The sequence below is a fragment of the Panthera pardus genome, unplaced genomic scaffold (assembly GCF_024362965.1).
Source record: "Panthera pardus isolate Hobbes unplaced genomic scaffold, ASM2436296v1 HiC_scaffold_24, whole genome shotgun sequence".
Taxonomy (NCBI): Eukaryota; Metazoa; Chordata; class Mammalia; order Carnivora; family Felidae; genus Panthera; species Panthera pardus.
The window spans coordinates 94,499,395-94,520,301 of record NW_026526810.1 but is presented as its reverse complement, the minus strand read 5'-3'; the positions used below and the strand labels follow the sequence as shown (position 1 = coordinate 94,520,301).

Below are 20,907 nucleotides of genomic sequence, written 5' to 3'. Positions count from 1 at the left end.
GCCCCGAGTCAGGCTCTGAGCTGCTAGTGTGGAGCTTGCTTGGGATTTTCTCTCTCTCTCTCTCTCTCTCTCTCTCTACCCCTCCCCTGCTCATTCTCTCTCTCTCTCTCTCTCTCTCTCTCTCTCTCTCTCTCTCAAAATTCACAAATAAACATTTTTTTTAAAAGGCATAGTGTTGTTAGGGAATGACAATGAACCTTGTGCTAAAAATCCTTAGGGAATATGGGAGATTTCTCTTTAGGAATTTGTAGGTGGTCTCATAGCAGTTTTTTGCGCCCCCCCCCCCTTTTTTTAAAGAGAGTGGGGTGTAGCAATAGAATGGAAGTGGTAATGAAATGGAACGAAGGCCCACTGACAGGCCCCAAAGGAATGTAGAAGAGAAATCAACCACCTTTAAGAATTTCTCTTAACGTTTATTTATTATTGAGAGAGAGAGAGAGAGCATGAGCATGGGAGGGGCAGACACAGAATCTGAAGCAAGCTCCAGGCTCTGAGCTGTCAGCACAGAGCCTGACGTGGAGCTTGAACTCACAAACTGCAAGATCATGACCTGAGCTGAAGTTGGACACTTAACCGACTGAGCCTCCCAGGCACCCCAGAAATCAGCCACCTTTTAAGAGGATTGAAGAGGAATCTGTGTTCTCAGAAGAAGTGTTCAGGAAAAAAGCTGAGGATAGTCTGGTGCCTAACCATGAATTTCATGAGGCACAATGGAAGGGTTTGGGAGAGGTGGTCAGATTAGGAAAAGAACATTGCTCAGTGAGGATGGAGAATGATGGTGAGAAATGCCTTGGTAATCATTGGCTTCTTGTAGTTATGTCACAAAGAGGATAAAGGCCTGATATAATTAGTCCTTATACTCAGAAACTTACAGTGGTTTTCTTATCATCTAAACCGGGACACCTTTGGGAATGGGGAGAAGGATTTCAAAAGAATTAAAATTATAATTTTTAAAATTATTTATTGATTAGCAAATTATTCTGTTTTGATAGAGCTATAACATTTCTGTTCAAAAAGTGTTTTGGGCACCTAGGTGGCTCAGTTGGTTAAGCATCTGATTTCCTGATTTCGGCTCAGGTCATGATCTCCCGGTTGTGAGATTAAGCTCCCAGTTAGGCTCTGTGCTGAGCATGGAGCCTGTCTGAGGTTCTCTCTCTCTCTCTCTCTCTCTCTCTCTCTCTCTCTCTCTCCTCTCCCTCTCTCTCCCTCTCTCTCCCTCTCTCTCCCTCTCTCTCCCTCTCTCTCCCTCTCTCTCCCTCTCTCTCCCTCTCTCTCCCTCTCTCTCCCTCTCTCTCTCCCACTGCCTCTCTCCCTCTGCCTCTCTCCCTCTGCCTCTCTCCCTCTCCCACTGCCCCTCTCCCTTGCTTTCATGCTCACTCACGTGCTCTCTCTCTCTCTCTCTGTCTCTAAAATAAAACAACAACACAAAAACCTGTTTTAAAATATTTTTCCTAAAGACACATTTATGATATTAAAACATTTAAAAAATTTACATTGATTTTCTAAATATTAAACATATAAACATTTACATAAGTAGAATATTCTTGGTACATACTCATCTACTTTAGTCAGTTCTTTTAGCCTGTCTCTAACATGGCATTTTTCTGAAAAATATATTTTTTTCAATATAGTCTTATTTTTATTTTTATTTTTCTTATAAAATTGGCTGCAGTCATCCTCAGAATTGCATTTATGCTGAGACCTTGAAGCGAAAGGAGTTAACTCTTTTTTTAAGACCATAATATTTTTTCTTCTTTTTTTTTTTATGCTTATTTATTTGTTTTTGAGAGAGACCCCCAGCACAGGGGCAGAAAGAGAGAATCCCAAGCAAGCTCCATCCCATGAACTGTGAGATCATGACCTGAGCTGAAATCAAGAGCCAGACGTTTAACCGGCTCAGCCACCCAAGTGCCCTAGGGTCATAATATTTTTCAGTATAAGAAAATAACTTTCTTTAGGTTCTCACATACCTGGTAAGCTCTGAGAAAATCCTACTAACTGGAAGAGTCTTCAATTTTTAAAAATCTATTTTAATTGAAATGGGTAAATCTTTTACTTTTAGTATTTTTATGGGTTCTGTCTTTTTACCTTCATTCAGAGTGCCCCTTTTCGATAGTAAGTTCTTCAATATTTTTTACTTTTTATTTTTTTATATTTTATATATGTATTTTTTTTTTCTTTAATTCATCAAGTAAGTTTTCTGGTTTCTTTGAATGTTTCACAAATTTTAAGTTTCATTTTATTTTGGTACAGAATATAAATTTATGTAGTTAAAAAGAGGGGTTCCATCGCTTCTCGGCCTTTTGGCTAAGATCAAGTGTAAAAAGAGGGGTTCCCTCAGAAGATTCTTCTTACAAGTCAAGATATTCCAGAGTACAATGAGAGAATTTCAAAATGATATCATTCACTCTTTCAGCTTTTAATGTACAAGTTGTTCAATTCTTAATTTGCTTTTGTAGGGATAAATTTTAGTGTCTTCCTGTCCATAAGCTTTGTTTTCATTAACTGCCTTTCACCAAAAGCTTCAAAGGCTTGAGTTGAATGCTTAAAGATCGTTAACTGATTTTGAACAAAATGCAACTAAGACTTAGGGAACGTGTTTCCAATAGTGGTGGTGGTGGTGGTGGTGGTGATGATGATGATAATAACACCATCATTATAGGACACTTAGGTTTTATAAAGTCACGCTTCAAAGACTCATATATTTTAAAAATCTAATTGATGGGCAGGAGAGAAACCATCTCATGCAATGCTGAAGTATTTTCGTGTATCTAATATCAGTTTGTTTTGAAAATTTTGTTCAGTCATTGTAGGTATAAACTAAATTATCTCAAAACCCAACTACTGTGGCTTCTGTTTTGATTCATACATTTTTATAGTTCATTTGGTTATGAATTATAGTTTCAATTCCAAGTACATTTGTGTTTCATAGATTTCTTAATTTAGTAAGTGCATTGTTTTTACCACAGTGCTGTGCTCTACCAAAATGGGTATTACTGTGAAAATTAAGAATTTTATCTTTAGCATTAAACTTTGCAAATGATGTTAGAATTCCCAATAATGTTAGATGTTTTACTTCCACAGAATAAACTTTCAGAAGCTTTACTTTGTTTCTGTGAACTGGAGAGAAAACTAAACCATTATTGGAATCAATCTGACTGATTTTCTATTTAAACGTTGTAATGACATTGTAATAAAACCAGTATCATTTAACTGTTTGAAAAGTTCTTTAAAAAAAAAAAGTGGTTTTTTTTTAACATTTATTCATTTTTGAGAGTGAGAGACAGAGCATGAGCGGGGGAGGGGCAGAGAGAGAGGGAGACACAGAATCTGAAGCAGGCTCCAGGCTCCGAGCTGTCAGCACGGGGCCCGACGCGGGGCTCGAACTCACGGACCGCGAGATCATGACCTGAGCTGAAGTTGGACGCTTAACCAACTGAGCCACCCAGGCGCGCCGAAAAGTTCTCTTACTAATGGTGACTGCATATTAACAGCTATAACTTTACTTCCTACTTGCACTAGAAAACTTAAAATGAAAAATGAACAAAATTAATTTAGAACCACTGTTGTTTGTTCTAGTGCTGAGCTGTTCAGTACAATAGCCTAGCCACATGTGGCTATTTAGATTTGAATTAATTAAAGTTAACTAAATTTAACATTCAGCTCCTCAAGTCACACTAGCCACATTTGAAACCACATTTTAATTGCTCAGGAGCCAAACAATTTCCATCCTCTCAGAAAGTTCTACTGGACAGTACTGAATTATTATGAAAAGTCATGCCTGACAAGATGCCAACTCACTTTCTGCAGCTGCAGAAACATGGTTTTCAGGAAGTTTCAAGATAACTACTAGCTTACAAAGTAGATGCTCAAGTTTCTTCAGGAGTTCTGTGTCTTCTGTCTTTCCTGTGTTTGGTATTATCACAACAGCCCCTGTAGCAAATGTCCACTAACATTTTGTTCATGTTAACATTTTCATTATCAGCTTCTTGAGAAGCAGAAATTTAGTGTTTAATATTTTGTTAAACGTGTACTTGATATCTTTTTTTTTTTTAGTTTGTTGCTACTGAAAGGTGTTTTATTAAAAGGCATAATCAATAATAAAATGAATGTTTTATTCCTATAGTAAGTGACAAAAACAGTGTCAGAAGAATATTCAGACTACTCTAAAAGTTCTTCAGGGGACTGTTGAGCTATTTTTTGCATATATTTCTCATTAATTCCACCACATTTCACTCTAATATTCTAATGGTACCACCAAGTGGCACCTGCAACTTTCTACATCTCCTTTGCTGGCTAGCTGGTTGCACCAAATAGTAGGGGCAGCAATATGAAATACTTATCCCATCACCATTGAAGACTGAAAGAAATCGTTCTCTCTAGGGCCTCCTGTTTTTACTTTGGTTTTAATCAAAGTGAACCAACTGTTAACACCTGTTGTCTGTGAAGGATGGTATTATGTTGCATCAAGAAAGGATTGGAATGGGGAGATGGGTTGTCACTGGTTGCCTTTCAGATTTACCTATGTGATAAAGTGAGAACTCTGTTCGTTGTACATGTTACACTACTAAACAAGACCATGGCAGAAGCTGGAAGTGCAAAGAAGAGGTCTGTCAAACCCACCCAACAAATTTGGATGCGTGTAATACTAATATATATTTTTTAAGATACTACATTTTATTTATTTTTTAAAGTTTATACATTTCCTTGGTAATCTCTACACCCAACATGGGGCTCTAATGCTCAGCCCCGAGATCAAGAGTCACATGCTCTTCTGAGTCAGCCAGGTGTGCTGATACTGATATGTTTTAAAGTGAAAAATCGAGGACAGATTACAAACTAGCAGGATGCATAAATCAGGAAAGTCCTGGGCAAACAGACTAATGGTCCTCCTATTTACTTCCTATAAAGGGAGTCCAAGCTCCTTACTCTGGCATTAAGATCATTGTGAATAGGATGACCCCCAATCTACATTTTTTTTTTTCTCAATTTCCTGTACTGTCTGCTAAGTAAACTCCCCATTCTTTACTAACATCGTGTTTTTGTTCATGTGGTTTCCTCTGTTTGGAGCTGCTCTTTTCACCAATCTCAGCATATCTAATTCTACTTGCCCTACTTGCCCTTTGACTTCCCAGTGTCTTCTTTCTTTTGAATCCCTCTGATTTTCCAGGTGGGAATTAATCCTTTTCTTCTGAACCTCTATAGTTCTTTATATGGCTTCTCTTTGCCATTGACCATGTTATTTTTGTGTTTTGTTTCCTTTTGTATGTGTCACGACACCTACAGATAGGACACATACCAAATGAATAAAGCACCAGGAAACAAGAGGTTTAAAACAAGATTTGAGAGTTATAGCCATTTGAATAATCAGCTTTGGATAATTGAGTTCTTGTATCCGTCCACTTACTCATTTTACAAACATTTATCAAGGCTTCTATTTGTCAGAGATTGCTTTGTGCCAGGGGCACAATGGTGAGCAAGGTTGACCTAGTCCCTGTTGTTAGATTACACACTCATCTTTCTTACATTATTACAAAGAATTTTATGCCAGGGAGGAACTGTAGGGAACATTAAATTCACCTTTCATTTTATAGAATAGGAGATTAGCAGTCATCGTTATTGAAGTTTAGGTATGTAAAATAAGAAAACATTGATTAACACCTTGATTTTATTGGAAAAAAAGATAAAGTAGTATTCTAAAAAAATTAATAAGGCTGAAACTGGGTGACCTTTTAATGACTGTGTTTCCTCCACAGTTGTATTGTGACTTGTGGAAGTGATGGTGATGTGAGGATTTGGGAAGATTTGGATGATGATGATCCTAAATCTATTAACGTTGGAGAAAAGGCATATTCATGTGCTTTGAAGGTATTGAAAACAGTTACAGCTAACAATGAGAAATGATACTGCTGTGTGATTTTTATGCAAGGGTGAAGAATATTTTTGTTGAAGTTTTGAATGTAGAGGTATTTTTTGTTTCTCTTATGAAATAGTAATATTCAAATATGTATAATGCCATAAATTTTTACAGGTAAGACCTAAATCTGAATGGCTTTAAAATCTGAATGGTTTAGGGTGCCTGCGTGGCTCAGTCCATTAATCACCTGACTTCAGCATAGGTCATGATATCAACGTTTGTGAGTTTGAACTCCACATTGGGCTCTGTGCTGATAGCTCAGAGCCTGGAGCCTGCTTCAGATTCTGTGTCTCCCTCTCTCTGCTTCTCCCCCACTTGCTTTCTCTCTTTTCAAAAATAAATAAATATTTAAAAAATTTTTAAATCTGGATGTTTTATTAAAGATGATTAATGTGTTAATGGTAAACCAGTTAAAATATATGCAAGAAATTATATGTTTTCTTTTGAGATTTAAATGTTCCCTTTTCTCTTTGAGAGAAAACTCCATGGCATTTTCAGGTTTTTAGTTCACTAATTTAGATAACTTGAAGAATCACACTAGAAAAGAAGAATATTCTAGCTTTTCAAGATATTTACGTGTTTCATGTTTCTGATGTTTTATGTAAGGTAAGTCTGGAAATGAGATGTAGGTCATTTGGAGAATGGAGACACGTTTTTCAGAAGGACTTGGCAATCTAAATATTTAAAAACCACTAAACTTTTAATTTGTGATGAATTTTAAGTTGAGTGTATTGTATTTGGGTAGAAAAAAATCTTTTCACAGAAATACATATTTTCAAACTCAGGCTCATTAAAGTAAATTAATGAGATGGTCTTTATTTTATTATTTTTTTAATGTTTATTTAAAGAGAGAGAAACAGTGCAAATGGGAGGGGCAGAGAGAGAGGAGAGACAGAATCTGAGGCAGGCTCCAGGCTCTGAACTGTCAGCACAGAGCCTGACGTGGGACTCGAACTCATGAACCGTGAGATTGTGACCTGAGCCAAAGTCAGATGTGATGCTTAACTGACTGAGCCACCCAGGCAGCCTTGAATGAGATGGTCTTTAGATATTAGATATTCTTTTTTAAATGGTCACATATAAGAGAAAATATATTCCCAGAAGGAAAAATATAAAAGACTAACATACATTAGATACAAGTTAAATCTCACTAATAAGCAAAGAAGTACAAATTAAACAACTGGAATTTTTTTTTTTCCATTAGATTGGCAAGGATGAAAAATATTGCTAATTCCAACAATAGTGAGGACTTGGAGAAGTATTTGTAAATGAAAAAGACTCACTTGTGGTTTTCTGTTACACTCACACTACTACCATGCTCCTAACACCTCAACCACTGGATGTGTGGATTTTTCCCCCACACCAAACAAATTTCTGTAATATTAGCTGGGTGTCCTATAGTTCAGTTCAATTCTGACACTAGCACAGAGTTAGCACAGACCTCACAGGTTAGGGGCTCAGTGCCACAAAACTGCTCCCCACTTTACATACAAGTTGAAAGTAGTAAGTCCCCAGCTTACCCACAGCATCTGTCCTACTTGGCTACAAATCAGAGGTTCCCATGCCCCCCCCCCTCGAAAATGAAATGGTTTCAGTCATTTGCTACAAATAGCTCACAGAATTCAGGCGGAAACACTGGTACCAGTTCATTATATAATGAAGTATAGATAAAGGATGCAGGTAAACAGGCAGATGAAGAGATACATAGTATGAGGTCTGGGAGGGTATTTTTTCCCCATGGAGTTGGGGTCTGAACATCCTCCTGGTACGTGAATATATTCACCAACCTGGAAACTCCTTGAACCTCATGCTATTGGGATTTTTATGAAGGCTTCATTACATTGACATGGTTGTTTATTAATTCCATTTCTAGCTCTTCTCCTTTTCCTGGATGAAGTGGGGTAGGGCTAAAAGTTCCAAGCCTCTAATTTTGATTTTTTTTTTAATGTTTCTTTATTTTTGAGAGGGCGGGGAGGGGCAGAGACAGACACAGAATCCAAAGCAGGCTCCAGGCTCTGCGCTGTCAGCATACAGCCTGATATGGGGCTTGAACTCACAAACTGTGAGTTCATGACCTGAGCTGAAGTTGGATACCCAACCAACTGAGCCACCCAGGCACCCCATGGTTTGGTTTTTGTAATCATGAGCCCTCATTCTGAAGTTATCCAGGAGTCTGCCAAGAATTGCCTCCTTAGGACAAAAGACATTTCTATCACCGATGAAATTCCAAGAGATTTAAGAGCTTTGTGTCAGGAACCAGGGTCAAAGACCAAATATTAGAACAAAAGCTGTTCCTAGTAGTCTTATCACTTAGGAAGTTTCAAGGGTTTTAGAACTCTGCCAGGAATGGGAGGCAAAGGCTAATGTCTATTTTCTGTTATTTTACAGTATTGCACAACAGTTGCTGGAAGTGTAACTGGGGAGCTTTTTAAAAAGTAAATTGATACCATACATCAAACTTAGAATGCACATAGTCATTTCTGGCTATTTACCCTGAGGAAATACATACTTTCATATTTATGTGGACAAGGATATATTAGTAAAACTACTTTTTATAATAGCAAAAATTAGAACCAATTGTTCTTCAAAAGAGAATTTGTTTTGTAAATTGGTAGAGCCCTGTAATGTAATACTATGCAGATACACAAAAAAAATGAGGGTGTGGCTATATATCTATCAGCAAAGATGTTTACAGTGAGTTGAAAAATGAAAAAGTTGCACAGCAGCCTGTATCGTGTAGTCTTATGTTTGTTAAAATAAAGGATACACAGACATATATATACTTGAAATTTGCATATGTGTGTAAGAAAGTTAGAAAGATTTAACTCAAAATGTTAACAGAGATTACTTCATAAGAGTAGGGAAACTCACTCTTTGCCCAGAACACTTTCATGTTGTTATTTTTCTTCTAGAGTAAGTATGCACTACATTTATATATGAAGAGTGTAAAGAAGGAAAAAAGTGGTCTTGTAGTAGTTTCCTAGGGAAGCTGGAACAAATTGTCAAACCCTTGGTGGCTTAAAACAACAGAAAATTGTTGTCTCATGGTTCAGAAGGCAAGAAGCCTGAAACCAAGGTGTTGGCACGGTTAGCTCCTTTAGAGGCTCTGAGGGAGTCTGTTCTGTGCCTCTCTCCTAGCTTCTGGTCGTTGTCAGTAATCCTCAGTGTTGCTTGGTTGGAAGAAACATCGATCTGTGCCTCCCATGTTCCCATTGCCTTTTTCTCTGTGTCTTTGTGTCTCAAATCCCTTCTCCTTTTTCTTATAAGGACACCAATCATTGGATTTACATCCTTAATTTACTATATCGGCCAAAGATGCTCTTTCCAAATAAGATCACATTCACAGGTACCTAGGTTTAGGATTTAGGCACGCCTTTCGGGGGTCATTATTCAGTCCACTAGAAATCTGATAATCTGCGCTAAAATGTTTTCTTCGGCTTTAGAAATAAAGGTGATGGTACTTCATTGAAATGACATTACCAAATAACCATGTAAAGTTGACAGCTTTACAACACATTTCATTTAAAACATAATTGTTTATGGTTTTGGAGTCAGTGGTACAGGAAAGTACAGTTAGATGTTTTATTGGATAACAAAATGGAGAAAATATCACTCTAAAATAGTGAAACTGAAATTAATCAATTGGTTAAGTAATAGTTAACGTCTGCATGGTATTTTACGTTGTCAAGGCCTTTTAACAAAGTTATAGAGAAGTATGTGGAATTACCTCTGTTTTATTCGTGGGAAAGTCAAAGCTCTGAGGAAGGTCAAATGACACAGTTGGTAAGAAACACCGTGGACTAGAGCTCAAGTCAGCCGGTGCTGGGATCCATTCCTGTCAGTCCACCAGGGAGAAGAGTGATCTGACCAGAGCCCTGATCTTTTGGGTGTTTTCTTTTTTGTCTTTCTTTTTTTCAATTTTACTAGTTGACAAAGTACTGATAGTGATTTGATTTCTCAGTAGATTGGTTGGAAATTGATTTCAAAACAAGTCCTTTGTTCAGGTCTCCTGGGTGAGGAAGTATAGATATACTTTAATATTTTCATATGAATAGAGGCCTAGTTAATGTGTTATTTAAAAATTACTGAAATTGTTTATTAGAGCTGAGGGTGCTTCATTGATTTTACTGAGAGATCTGTCAAGTAAAGCACAGCCAGGTTGCATAATTCCTGTATATGCACACAGATAGTGGGTGTTTCTGCAGTTTTGCCAAAGAATATGTAGCATCATCAGTGTTGTCTTGAGTTGGTTATAGTTTTTCCTTGATTCTCTTGTTTTCACATTAAATTATTGTTAGCTTCAACATTATAGATGTAGTCTTTTGTGGATTGTTTAATTACATCCAGTAGTTACAATGTAGGCATAAACAGTACTTTTTACCAGTTTTCCAGTATTTGAAGATAAGTATATATTGTAGTTCAAATCTGAATCATCTGTACTATTACTTGAACAGATGTATACATCTTCCCAAATTTTTCTGTATAGTAACATGTCACTGTATTACTAAGTTCTTTTTCCACTGGAGTGAGAGCAGGTGCTATAGATAGACAGAGGGTCTTACATGTGCAAATATGGCTGAGATCTGTTGCTATAGGATATTCATTAACAAACTTGAGTATTTGGTTTTTTGGCAGTTACCATTTAATCTAAATTAATAAATTGACCATATGATTTATCAGAGCCCCTCCTAGAGAAGTAATAAAATTTAAGTTTCCAGGGCAGATACTTTACCTTTTATGATTCTTAGCTAAAATCTCTGCAAAGCAATGGTCTCTCCTGATCATTTTCATATCCTAAAATTTTCCGTTTATTTAGTGTTCTTAATTTTTAAATTTAGTTTTATTATTTAATGTTTATTATTAGAGTGCATGTGGGAGCACAGGAGGGCAGAGGGAGAAGAAGAGAGAGAATTTTTTTTTTTTTTTTGAGAGAGAGAGAGAGAGAGAGAGAGAGAGAGTGCATGAGCTGGGGAAGAACAGGGAGAGAGGAGGAGGGCGAGAATTCCAAGCAGGCTCTGCACTATCTGCACAGAGCCCAACTTGGGGCTTGAACTACTAACCATGAGATCGTGACCTGAGCCAAAATCAAGAGTCGAACACTCAACTGACTGAGCCACCCAGGCACCCTGGAAGAGAGAGAATCTTAAGCAGGCTCCATGCCCAGTATGGAGCCCAATGTGGGGCTCATTCTCACCACCATGAGATCATGACCTGAGCCAAAATCAAGAGTCAGATGCTTAACTAAGTGAGCCGCCCAGCCACCCCTAATTTAATTTTATTATTTAAAAAAATTATTTATATTTTTAACTACAGTATAATTAACGTATAGTGTTATATTAGTTTCAGGTGTATGATATAGTAATTCAACAATTCTATACATTATTCGTTGCTCATCATTCTAAGTATACTCTGTTTAGGATCCTCCTACTCCACCATCTTTCTGTCTAGTGTTTTAAGGGGCACCTGGACAACTTGGTTGAGTGTCCGACTCTTAATTTCCGTTCAGGTCATGATCTTGCAGTTCGTGGGATCGAGCCCCATGTTGCGCTCTGTGTTGGCAGCGTAGAGCCTGCTTGGGACACTCTGTCCCTCTGTCTCTACCCCTTTCCCACTTGCGTTCTGTCTGTCTGTCTGTCTGTCTCTCTCTCTCTCTCTCTCTCTCAAAATAAATAAACATTAACAAAAACCACCTTTCTGGGGCACCTGGGTGACTCAGCCTGTTAAGCATCTGACTTCGGTTCTAGTCATGACATTGCAGTTCATGAGTTCAAGCCCCGCAATGGGCTCTGTGCTGACAGCTCAGAGCCTGGAGCCTGCTTTGGATTCTGTGTCTCCCTTTCTCCGCCCCTCTTCTGCTCACGCTCTCTGTCTGTCTGTCTCTTTCTCTCTCTCTCTGTCAAAAATAAATAAACATTAAAAAAAAAAAAATAACATAAAAAAGCCCCAAGAACCACCTTTAAAAAAAGAAAATCCAGAGCCTAAAAATTTGGCTGGTGAAGAGGGAATTAAATTATATAAAGGTAGTAAATAAATTTTTCTTGCTAATAGACATTCAGGAAAGTTGTATACTGAGTGATGATTTTTCTCTTGACATTAACTACATTTATAAGATTTTTTTTATAGGATTGTTAAGTGTGAGGAGACTCTCAATTGATTTGGATTTTTTTTTTGTAATATTTCTTTTATTTTTCTTTTAGAATGGGAAATTGGTCACTGCAGTATCTAACAATACTATTCAAGTCCACACATTTCCTGAAGGAGTTCCAGATGGTATATTGACTCGCTTTACCACAAATGCAAACCATGTGGTCTTTAATGGAGATGGTGTAAAAATTGCTGCCGGATCTAGGTGAGGCTCTTTGATACCAGAAAAGGAAGTAATACTAGAACAGAATGGCCATGTGTTGGTTTCAGGGTAGCATTTTCAGGACTTTGCCCTTTTTTTGTTGTTGTTAATTTTTATATTCAAGTGTTCAGTAAAGGTTTTTGAGGACAACCTACGCTTTGTGAATTGAGATACATTGCTTTGCAGACAACCTGTTCAGTAAATGCTGAAACAGATTAGGGAAACATGATAGTTTGATACAAAATTTCAAAAATCATTAGGGTAGAATGTGGACTGTACTGTAGGATTTTTGTTGTTTCTCTTGATGCTTATTTGTCACAGGAAAAAAAAAAACAATTAAATTGCTGAGGTGGAGTAAAAGGCATAGTACTTTTAAATATGGTTGAGGAGTGCCTGGGTGGCTTAGTTGGTTAAGCATCTGACTCTTGATTTTGGTTCAGGTCATGATCTCACGGTTTGTGGGTTCAAGCCCTGCATGAGGCTCTATGCTGACAATGCAGAGCCTGTTTGAGATTCTTTCTCTCTCTCTCTGCCTCTTTCCCGCTCTTGCTCTTTCCTTCTCTCTCAAAATAAATGGATAAACTTTTAAAAATTAAATAAATATTATTGAGACTTTAAAAAATGGTCGTGACTTTAATTAATTGGTAAATAATAGAAGCTTGAGATGTAACTGAGGAAGTCACTTAGGAAGTATTTCTATTTTTAATTTTTTAAAAATTTTTATTATTTTTTAACGTTTTTATTTAATTTTGAGAGACAGGGAAAGAGAGTGCGAGCAGGAGAGGGGCAGAGAGAGAGGGAAGCAGAGGATCTGAAGTGGGCTCTGAGCTGACAACAGAGAGCCTGACCAGGGGTCAAACTCAACGAACTGTGAGATCGTGACCTGAGTGGAAATCAGACACTTAACGACTGAGCCATCTAGGAGCCCCAGAAAGTATTTGTATTTTAATGGGAAATCTTGAATCGTGTTTATGGTATTTTTACAGAGCAAAATTAAAAGGTAAGTCCTTAAATTTTGATGCCAAATTTTACAAATTGCTATAAAAAAATTACGGCATTTACTCTTGAAATATTTGAGTCAGGTTTTAGGAGAGGCTTTGTATTGACATTTATATTAATGCCTGTTATACATTACTCTTACTGTTCACAGTGATTTTCTAGTCAAAGTTGTGGATGTGATGGATTGCAGCCAACAGAAAACATTTCGAGGACATGATGCCCCTATTTTAAGTCTTTCTTTTGATCCTAAGGACATCTTTCTGGTAATCATTTTTTCACCTTTGTTTGTTTGTTTGTTTGTTTTTCTTCAGTATGTTTAAAATTATAAGAGAATTAGAATATTTCACACCGTTGATAAAAAGGCTGTTTGATTTATCAGTTGAACCAGTTTCCATATAGTATTATGGTTGTAACTATAGAGAAATTTATTATTTTATTTCTGCAGGCATCAGCTAGTTGTGATGGATCTGTCAAAGTATGGCAAATTTCAGATCAGGTAAACTTCTCAACTTGAATTTAAAACTTTTTGCTGATTTCTGTCATAAATGGGGTGTTACATATCATTGGGCTAAATTAATTCTTTTTCTTTTTAGTTTTTTTCTTTTGAGTAGCATTGAATACTGTTTCTGTGATCAAATCCTATGATAATCTAGTGCAAAAGTGTGTTGAAGACTAATTGCTTTTGTACCCAATCACAAGGGAAGCAATAGATTTATATTTCATTTTTAGGTTTTATAAATCAGTGGGGAAAATTCAGTCAATGTGTATTTACAAATGAACTACCATGTGTTGGGACCTTGATGTTGCGGATACAAAAACAAAGACATTGGCCACACTTTATTTGGAGAATCACATAAACGACTTATTCTAACCAACCTGTTAAAAGTTTTGAAGGAGATATCAAGAAAGTGCTCTCTAGATTGGCACAGGGAACAATTAATTCTTCCTGAGACATTCTAGAGATAATGTGGCTGATGAGAAAAATATCCCCCACAGGTATGCCTCCTCAATAGGCACAGTTTCTTCCCCTCATGTTTGAACTGTTCAGAAGGGTTGACTTTGACACCTTAACATTTTCTAGGAGATCTCTTAAATTTATTTTTGTAGACACTTTAATATTTTAATGTATTGGGGTTTTTGTGTGTGTGTGTACATTTATTCAGAGTATATTGTTCGCTTATTCTACACAGGAAATACTCTAATTTAATTATTTAAGATTTTTGCTCTTTATACCTGTGAATTACTTAAAGTAATTTAGTAATTTCATCATAATTAGATGAAAGTGAATTAAGTTGCTTTTCTCTTAGCCATATATCAGTTTGAAGAAATCACCTATTAAATTTATTCTATTCTGCATATCTTTTTGGAAGAAATTTAGTAAAGAGAAATAAATCTTTCTTTTTTAAAAATCAGACATGTGCTATTAGTTGGCCACTGCTACAAAAATGCAATGATGTGATAAATGCAAAATCAATCTGCAGACTTGCTTGGCAGCCAAAAGGTGGGAAGGTAAGTGACTCTTATTTTTCAACCTTTGTTTTTGTTATTTCTTCTAGTTCTTGTCAACTTTGAATGTGAGAATAGTAGAATTAGTTTTTTAAGTTTTAGCTATTTTATGTAGGTTATAAGTTTTAGTGCCCCAAGCCAACTAATTAATTCTGAAATGTTTTAAGAAACGTTTTAACTTCATAAAGGTTTTTTCTGAAGAGTGCATTTTGAATGAATTAATGTTATATTCTTCTTTACATTGTATTTAATGGAACAACTCTGGAAACAGTCTTGTTATGTCTGCTCTTTCTACTACCATTTCACATTTTGGAGGTAGTAACTGATGGTAGAAAGATAGGACCTGCTTGAAGAGAGGAAAGAGAATGAAATGCTTGAATATAAGGAGATCTTAAGAAATCACTGGAGGGAAAAATATTACTAATAAGAAAATTCAATAAGGTAGCTGGAAACAAACTAATACACAAAACCACTAGCAATCATATATAAATAATAGCCATTTAGAAAACATGGTGTGGAAAAAAATGATGCATTTACTGTGAAATCAAAAAAGATGAAATAACTAGGGATAAACTTACCAAAAATGTGAAAGAGCTATAAAAATTTTAACTTGCTATCAAGAGCAGTAAAAGAAGATTTAAAGAAAAAAATATATTCCATTCTTAGGAATTAAGAAAAAAAATGTTTTTTAACACTTACTAGTTTTTGAGAGAGAGACAGTGCAATTGAGGGTGGGGCAGAGAGAGAGGGAGACAGAATCCAAATCTCTAGGCTCTGAGCTGTCAACACAGAGACCGAAGTGGGGCTGGAACCCATGAACTGTGAGATCATGACCTGAGCCGAAATCAGGAATGAAAGTCACCCCTCTATGCGTTCTTGTAGAGTCTATGCTTATGTGTACCTTTGGGAAGTAGAAATAGGATTTAGAGATGGGAGGGAGACTTTATTTAATCTATGTCCTTTGTGTCATCAACTTTTTTTTTTTTTTTAAGTTTATTTATTTATTTTGAGAGACAGGAATAACACTCGTGGGAGGGGTAGAGAGAGAGAGAATCCTGAGCAGGCTCCATACCATCAGTGCGGAGCCAGACACTGGACTCAAACCCACGAAACCATGAGATCATGACCTGGGCTGAAATCAAGTCGGATGCCTAACTGACTGAGCTATCCAGATGCCCCTATATCATGTGAACTCTTAAGATTACATTCTGCATTAAAGTGATAGTTGTAGAATTTAGGATTTATTTTTCTTTGCTTATGAAACATTAATTTAAAAATCAATACAATTAACATAGTTTTTCTGTTCATAAATAATACTTTTTTCTTTTTTGTGATAAACATACAATATACTGATTTAATTTTTTCTATTTGCTTGGAAGAATATGTAAGTCGATAAGTTTCCTTTTAAGATGTTTAAAGCATTCTGGACCTATTTCTTTCCTTTTAGCAAATGAGATGAATTTTTAGATCCAAAGGGCTTAGATTCCTGAAAAGCAGTATTAAAAATACATAACTATAAGTACTCTGGTTTTCAGTGCATGCAAATAGAATGATCATTCATTCTTTGCTTATCAAAATTTTAAGTAGTTTTCTGAGTTTTTAGTTGCCAATTAAAATACAAATTTGCTTTTATGTTTTCTAGGCTTATTTTGATGAACTTTTTGCCTTTTTTTTTCCCTCTCAAATTTAATTTATTGTAAATTTTTGTTTAAATCATTTTTCTTTCCTAATAGTTACTGGCAGTTCCTGTGGAAAAATCTGTTAAGCTATATAGAAGAGAAACTTGGAATAATCAGTTTGATCTTTCAGATAATTTCATCTCTCAGGTAAGTTTTATAAGTGACACTTTGAATTAGCTAACAGGAATATTTCAGGTATACTTGGACTAAATATAATCGCAGTTAAGTGTTGTTGGAAATGGAGAACAATGCCAGATTGTTGTTCATGTGTCCAACTTTTGTCCCTCAACCTGTCTTCATTTAGCCAGTAACTGGACAGTAGATAGGTCTTTGCTAGGTCTTGTCTGAGCTTTCTATTTGTGAAGTTGGTAAGAAAATTTCTTAATTTATAAGAAGTCAAATTTAACTCTAACATAGTATTAGAACATGTTATTTTCACATGATCAGTAATTAGCCTTTATTGTTAAATGAGTTTTATTGAGACTTATGATCATGGACTCTGGAATTTTAGAGCAGGAAAGGTTGTTGCTCTATATTCTCTCTCTCCTCTTATACACACCCATTCGGCATGTAAGGAAACAAGAGGCCCAGTAGGTCAGCAGTGGCTTAGTACAGTTCACTTCACTTACTAGTTCTCTTCATCTTGGTGATGACTGCTAAGAGGATACCTTTTGTTATCTCTCTAGGATAATAACAGTTTTTAGCTTTTGCTTTTAAAATTGTGCCAGCATAATTTTCTCATGGTAAACAAAGTAATAACCGCTTAGTGATAGTTGAATTATTATTGAAAAAGAAAGTTGAATAAGCAAACTGTCTTGCCATTTGTGAATTGATTTAATTATAAGTTACACAGAATATGGGTTATAAAAATTTGAATTTGGCAATAAGTGTTTATTTTCAAATTATGCAAATTGTTATTTATTGTTTTTCCTATAGGCCCTGAATATAGTAACCTGGTCTCCCTGTGGGCAATATTTAGCTGCAGGGAGTATTAATGGTTTAATTATAGTTTGGAATGTGGAAACCAAAGGTTGCATGGAAAGGTATGATTCAACTTATTTGTTTGTTTGTTTATTTATTTTTAAAAGTAATCTGTACACCCAGTGTGGGGCTTGAACTCATGGCCCCAAGATCAAGAGTTGTATGCTTTACTGACTGAACCGCCAGACTGAACCAGCCAGGCACCCCTCTTTTGCTTTTTTTTTTTCCTATTAGATTTTGGTTTGTTTTATTTTGAAACATTACAAATTTACAATTATTAGATTGTCAAAATACGAACATAGTTAATAGTTTGTTAGAAATCATTTAACGTTTTCTAACTAAAATTTTCCTAAAGAAATGTATAGTTTATATATTTTTTGGTAGCGTTTTAAGAACTCACTTTTTAATTTTTAGGGTGAAACATGAAAAAGGTTATGCAATTTGTGGCCTGGCATGGCATCCTACTTCTGGTCAAATAGCTTATACTGATGCAGAAGGAAATCTAGGGCTCCTGGAAAATGTTTGTGAACCCAATGGAAAGACATCAAGTAGTAAGGTAATAAGTAATATGTGGTAGAATAGTTTCTTCAGTCTTTTGTGGTCATATGGATTTGGAAAACATCACAAAAAACATTACTTTCTTTGAAAGTTATAATTCGTTATTATTATTAGAGGCTCACTAATGATTTATCATAAAGAAAACTGTTTAAACTTGTTTAACGTAATATTTCCCAAATATATTTTACTGAGAAACTTTTTCCCCTCAATATAATGCCTATTAATATTCCTTGGCTTTATAAGGAATACCTTTGTGAAGTACTATTTTAGTATCCTGATGTTCTGGGGATTGTTATTTAAGTAAATATAGATAAAATTAGAGTTAATAATTATAACTTAGTGTAGCCTATCAACCTTTTCAGCTCTGAATTCACTTTAATTCTTAGAGCTATCCTTATATCTCTTAATGCTTAGCCATCCAGCCTTACTAACTAAATTGCTTTAAATAGGCCATCTTGTTTTATACAAGTCCTTGGTTTTGTTCATTATTCCCCCTGCCTGGCAAATATACCCAGTCAAACTTAAGTCTTGGTTTAGAGTTCCAGTTAAAGATCGTGGACTTAATACATCCATTTATGTCTGCTCAGACAACCTGATATTTGGAACCCCCACTAAAATCACACTAAATAGTTCTTTTTAAATGCATAATCTGATAAGGTTAAAGAAGACAGTTGAAGTGGTGATAGTAACAAAATTTTGGAGGCTGAAAAACAGAAGCATGATTGGAAACTAAGTTTAGCTTCTCAAAAGTCAAAAAATTGATTCCGAAGACTGCAGTTGGGGGAAAGCTGGGATGCAGTTCAGCTTGCCTGACTGAATCCTCAATGATTCAGAATTTGGTAGCACTAGTTACTTCTAGAAGTGGGGCTAAAAATAGGAGGTTGGTTTAATGAACAAGTAGATGTCTCCAGTCTCAACATTGGTGTGCATAGCTAGTGCCTTCCTTCACTGCCATGTATATTCTGGCAGGATGCTGGAGATTAGATCTCTGGAAAAGGTAAAACAGAGAAGGTCTTTGGTCAGAACACTGGGTACAGTTGAGCGGCACTGGGCAAAAGAGGAATACTGTACTGAAAAGGATTAAATGAAAGTGTATATACTTCAATGTTAAAATTCTCAGCTTATTTTTCATCCTTGACTCCTAGAGCGTTGTCAGTCAGTTTTAGGTTTTTCAGGCAAGAGATTGGAAGAATCGTCCTTGGGGAATCTATCCAAGAAAAAAGACCTAAAGAGAGAGAAGATTTTTAACTCCAGGAAAAAAGTTGTAAAAGAAGGGAAAAGTGATCATTATATACCACATTTATAAAATGAGGATAGGAATAATGCCTACTGCCTAGGATTTTATTGTGAGGATTATATCAGTTATGTATAGAATTAGAACAGTCTCTAGCACAGTTTATAAGTGTTGCTATTATCTTTATTCGACTAGGAATAGCATTTAAATGGTCCTAATAATTTAATTCCTGCATATTGATCCAACCAAAATGAGAATTTATCTATATTGGGAGGATTGGGATAGAATATTATACATAAATATAAGAGAGTAGGGGTGGTTGAGAATTATAACAAATCTTCATCTTTCCTAATATAGGGAAGTTAATAGGATCGATTAAATAGATAATGATTAAAACTGAAACACTGTTGTGTCATATGTCTAAATGTAGGAGTTTAGAAGCATTTGTTTTCTGTTCTCTTATTTCATTAAACATTAGTTTTCTAGAACACAATCTTATGTACTCAATCTAAAATATTTGTGATAAAGTTCCTTTTCAATCTTTTTAATTTTTTTTTAATGTTTATTTTTTGAGAGAAAAGCAGACCGTGAGTGGGGGAGGGACAGAGAGGGAGACCCAGAATTTCAAGCAGGCTTCAGACTCTGAGCTGTCGGCACAGAGCCTGATGCAGAACTTGAACTCAAGAACTGCGAGATCATGACCCAAGCTGAAACCAGGAGTTGGATGCTCAATCAACTGAGCCACCCAGGCACCCCAGTTCCTTTTGAATCTTAATGGTGCTATCATTAGAATTTTATACCATACTTGGGTTGCCTAGATGGCTCAGTCAGACTCTTGGTTTCAGCTCAGGTCATGAGCTCACCGTTTGTGAGACTGAGCCTCACATCAGGCTCTGTGCTGGCAGTGTGGAGCCTGCTTGGCATTTTCTCTCTCCCCCACCCCCCTCTCTCTCTGCCCTTCCCCACTCACACGCTCTCTCAAAATTAAAAAAAAGTAAAAAAAATAATTTTATACCACAAGTTTTCATTGTATTAATTAACATTTGTACAGTTTTCATTCATGCTATAGGAGTCACTTGTGAGCTCTACAGTGTTATCTGCTTACTATTCACTTTTTTTTTAATATGAAATTCTTTGTCAAATTGGTTTCCATACAACACCCAGTGCTCATCCCAAAAGGTGCCCTCCTCAATGCCCATCACTCACTTTCTCCGATCTCCCACCCCCCCATCAACCCTCAGTTTATTGTTTTTTTTATTTTTTATTTAAAAAAAAATTTTTTTTAACGTTTTATTTATTTTTGAGACAGGGAGAGACAGAGCATGAACAGGGGAGGGTCAGAGAGAGGGAGACACAGAATCTGAAACAGGCTGCAGGCTCTGAGCTGTCAGCACAGAGCCCGACGCGGGGCTCAAACTCAACGGACTGCGAGATCATGACCTGAGCCGAAGTCGGCCGCTTAACCGACTGAGCCACCCAGGCGCCCCAGTTTATTCTCAGTTTTTAAGAGTCTCTTATGGTTTGCCTCCTTCCCTCTCTGTAACTTTTTTTTTCCCCCCTTCCCCTCCGCCATGGTCTTCTGTTAAGTTTCTCAGGATCCACATAAGAGTGAAAACATGGTATCCGTCTTTCCTTGTAGGACTTATTTCACTTAGCATAACACTCTCCAGTTCCATCCACGTTGCTA

General features: G+C 36.3%; 1 protein-coding gene and 1 pseudogene across 3 annotated transcripts in view; both read left to right on the top strand.

The window, feature by feature from the left end:
• The window catches only part of WDHD1 (WD repeat and HMG-box DNA binding protein 1), a 66,380-nt gene that overhangs the window by 4,200 nt on the left and 41,273 nt on the right, over positions 1–20,907 (top strand). For all 3 annotated transcript variants that reach the window (XR_008417202.1, XM_019451741.2, XM_053889436.1), the window contains exons 3-10: positions 5,757–5,868; positions 12,115–12,266; positions 13,414–13,525; positions 13,708–13,758; positions 14,676–14,771; positions 16,502–16,594; positions 17,384–17,490; positions 17,843–17,984. Coding sequence is in view for 2 of the 3 variants with exons in the window: in XM_019451741.2 (XP_019307286.1) it covers positions 5,757–5,868; positions 12,115–12,266; positions 13,414–13,525; positions 13,708–13,758; positions 14,676–14,771; positions 16,502–16,594; positions 17,384–17,490; positions 17,843–17,984 (865 nt within the window). In the remaining variant the exon portion in view is untranslated. The remainder of the gene's footprint in view (positions 1–5,756; positions 5,869–12,114; positions 12,267–13,413; positions 13,526–13,707; positions 13,759–14,675; positions 14,772–16,501; positions 16,595–17,383; positions 17,491–17,842; positions 17,985–20,907) is intronic.
• Positions 2,288–2,466, top strand: LOC128773379 (U2 spliceosomal RNA; annotated as a pseudogene).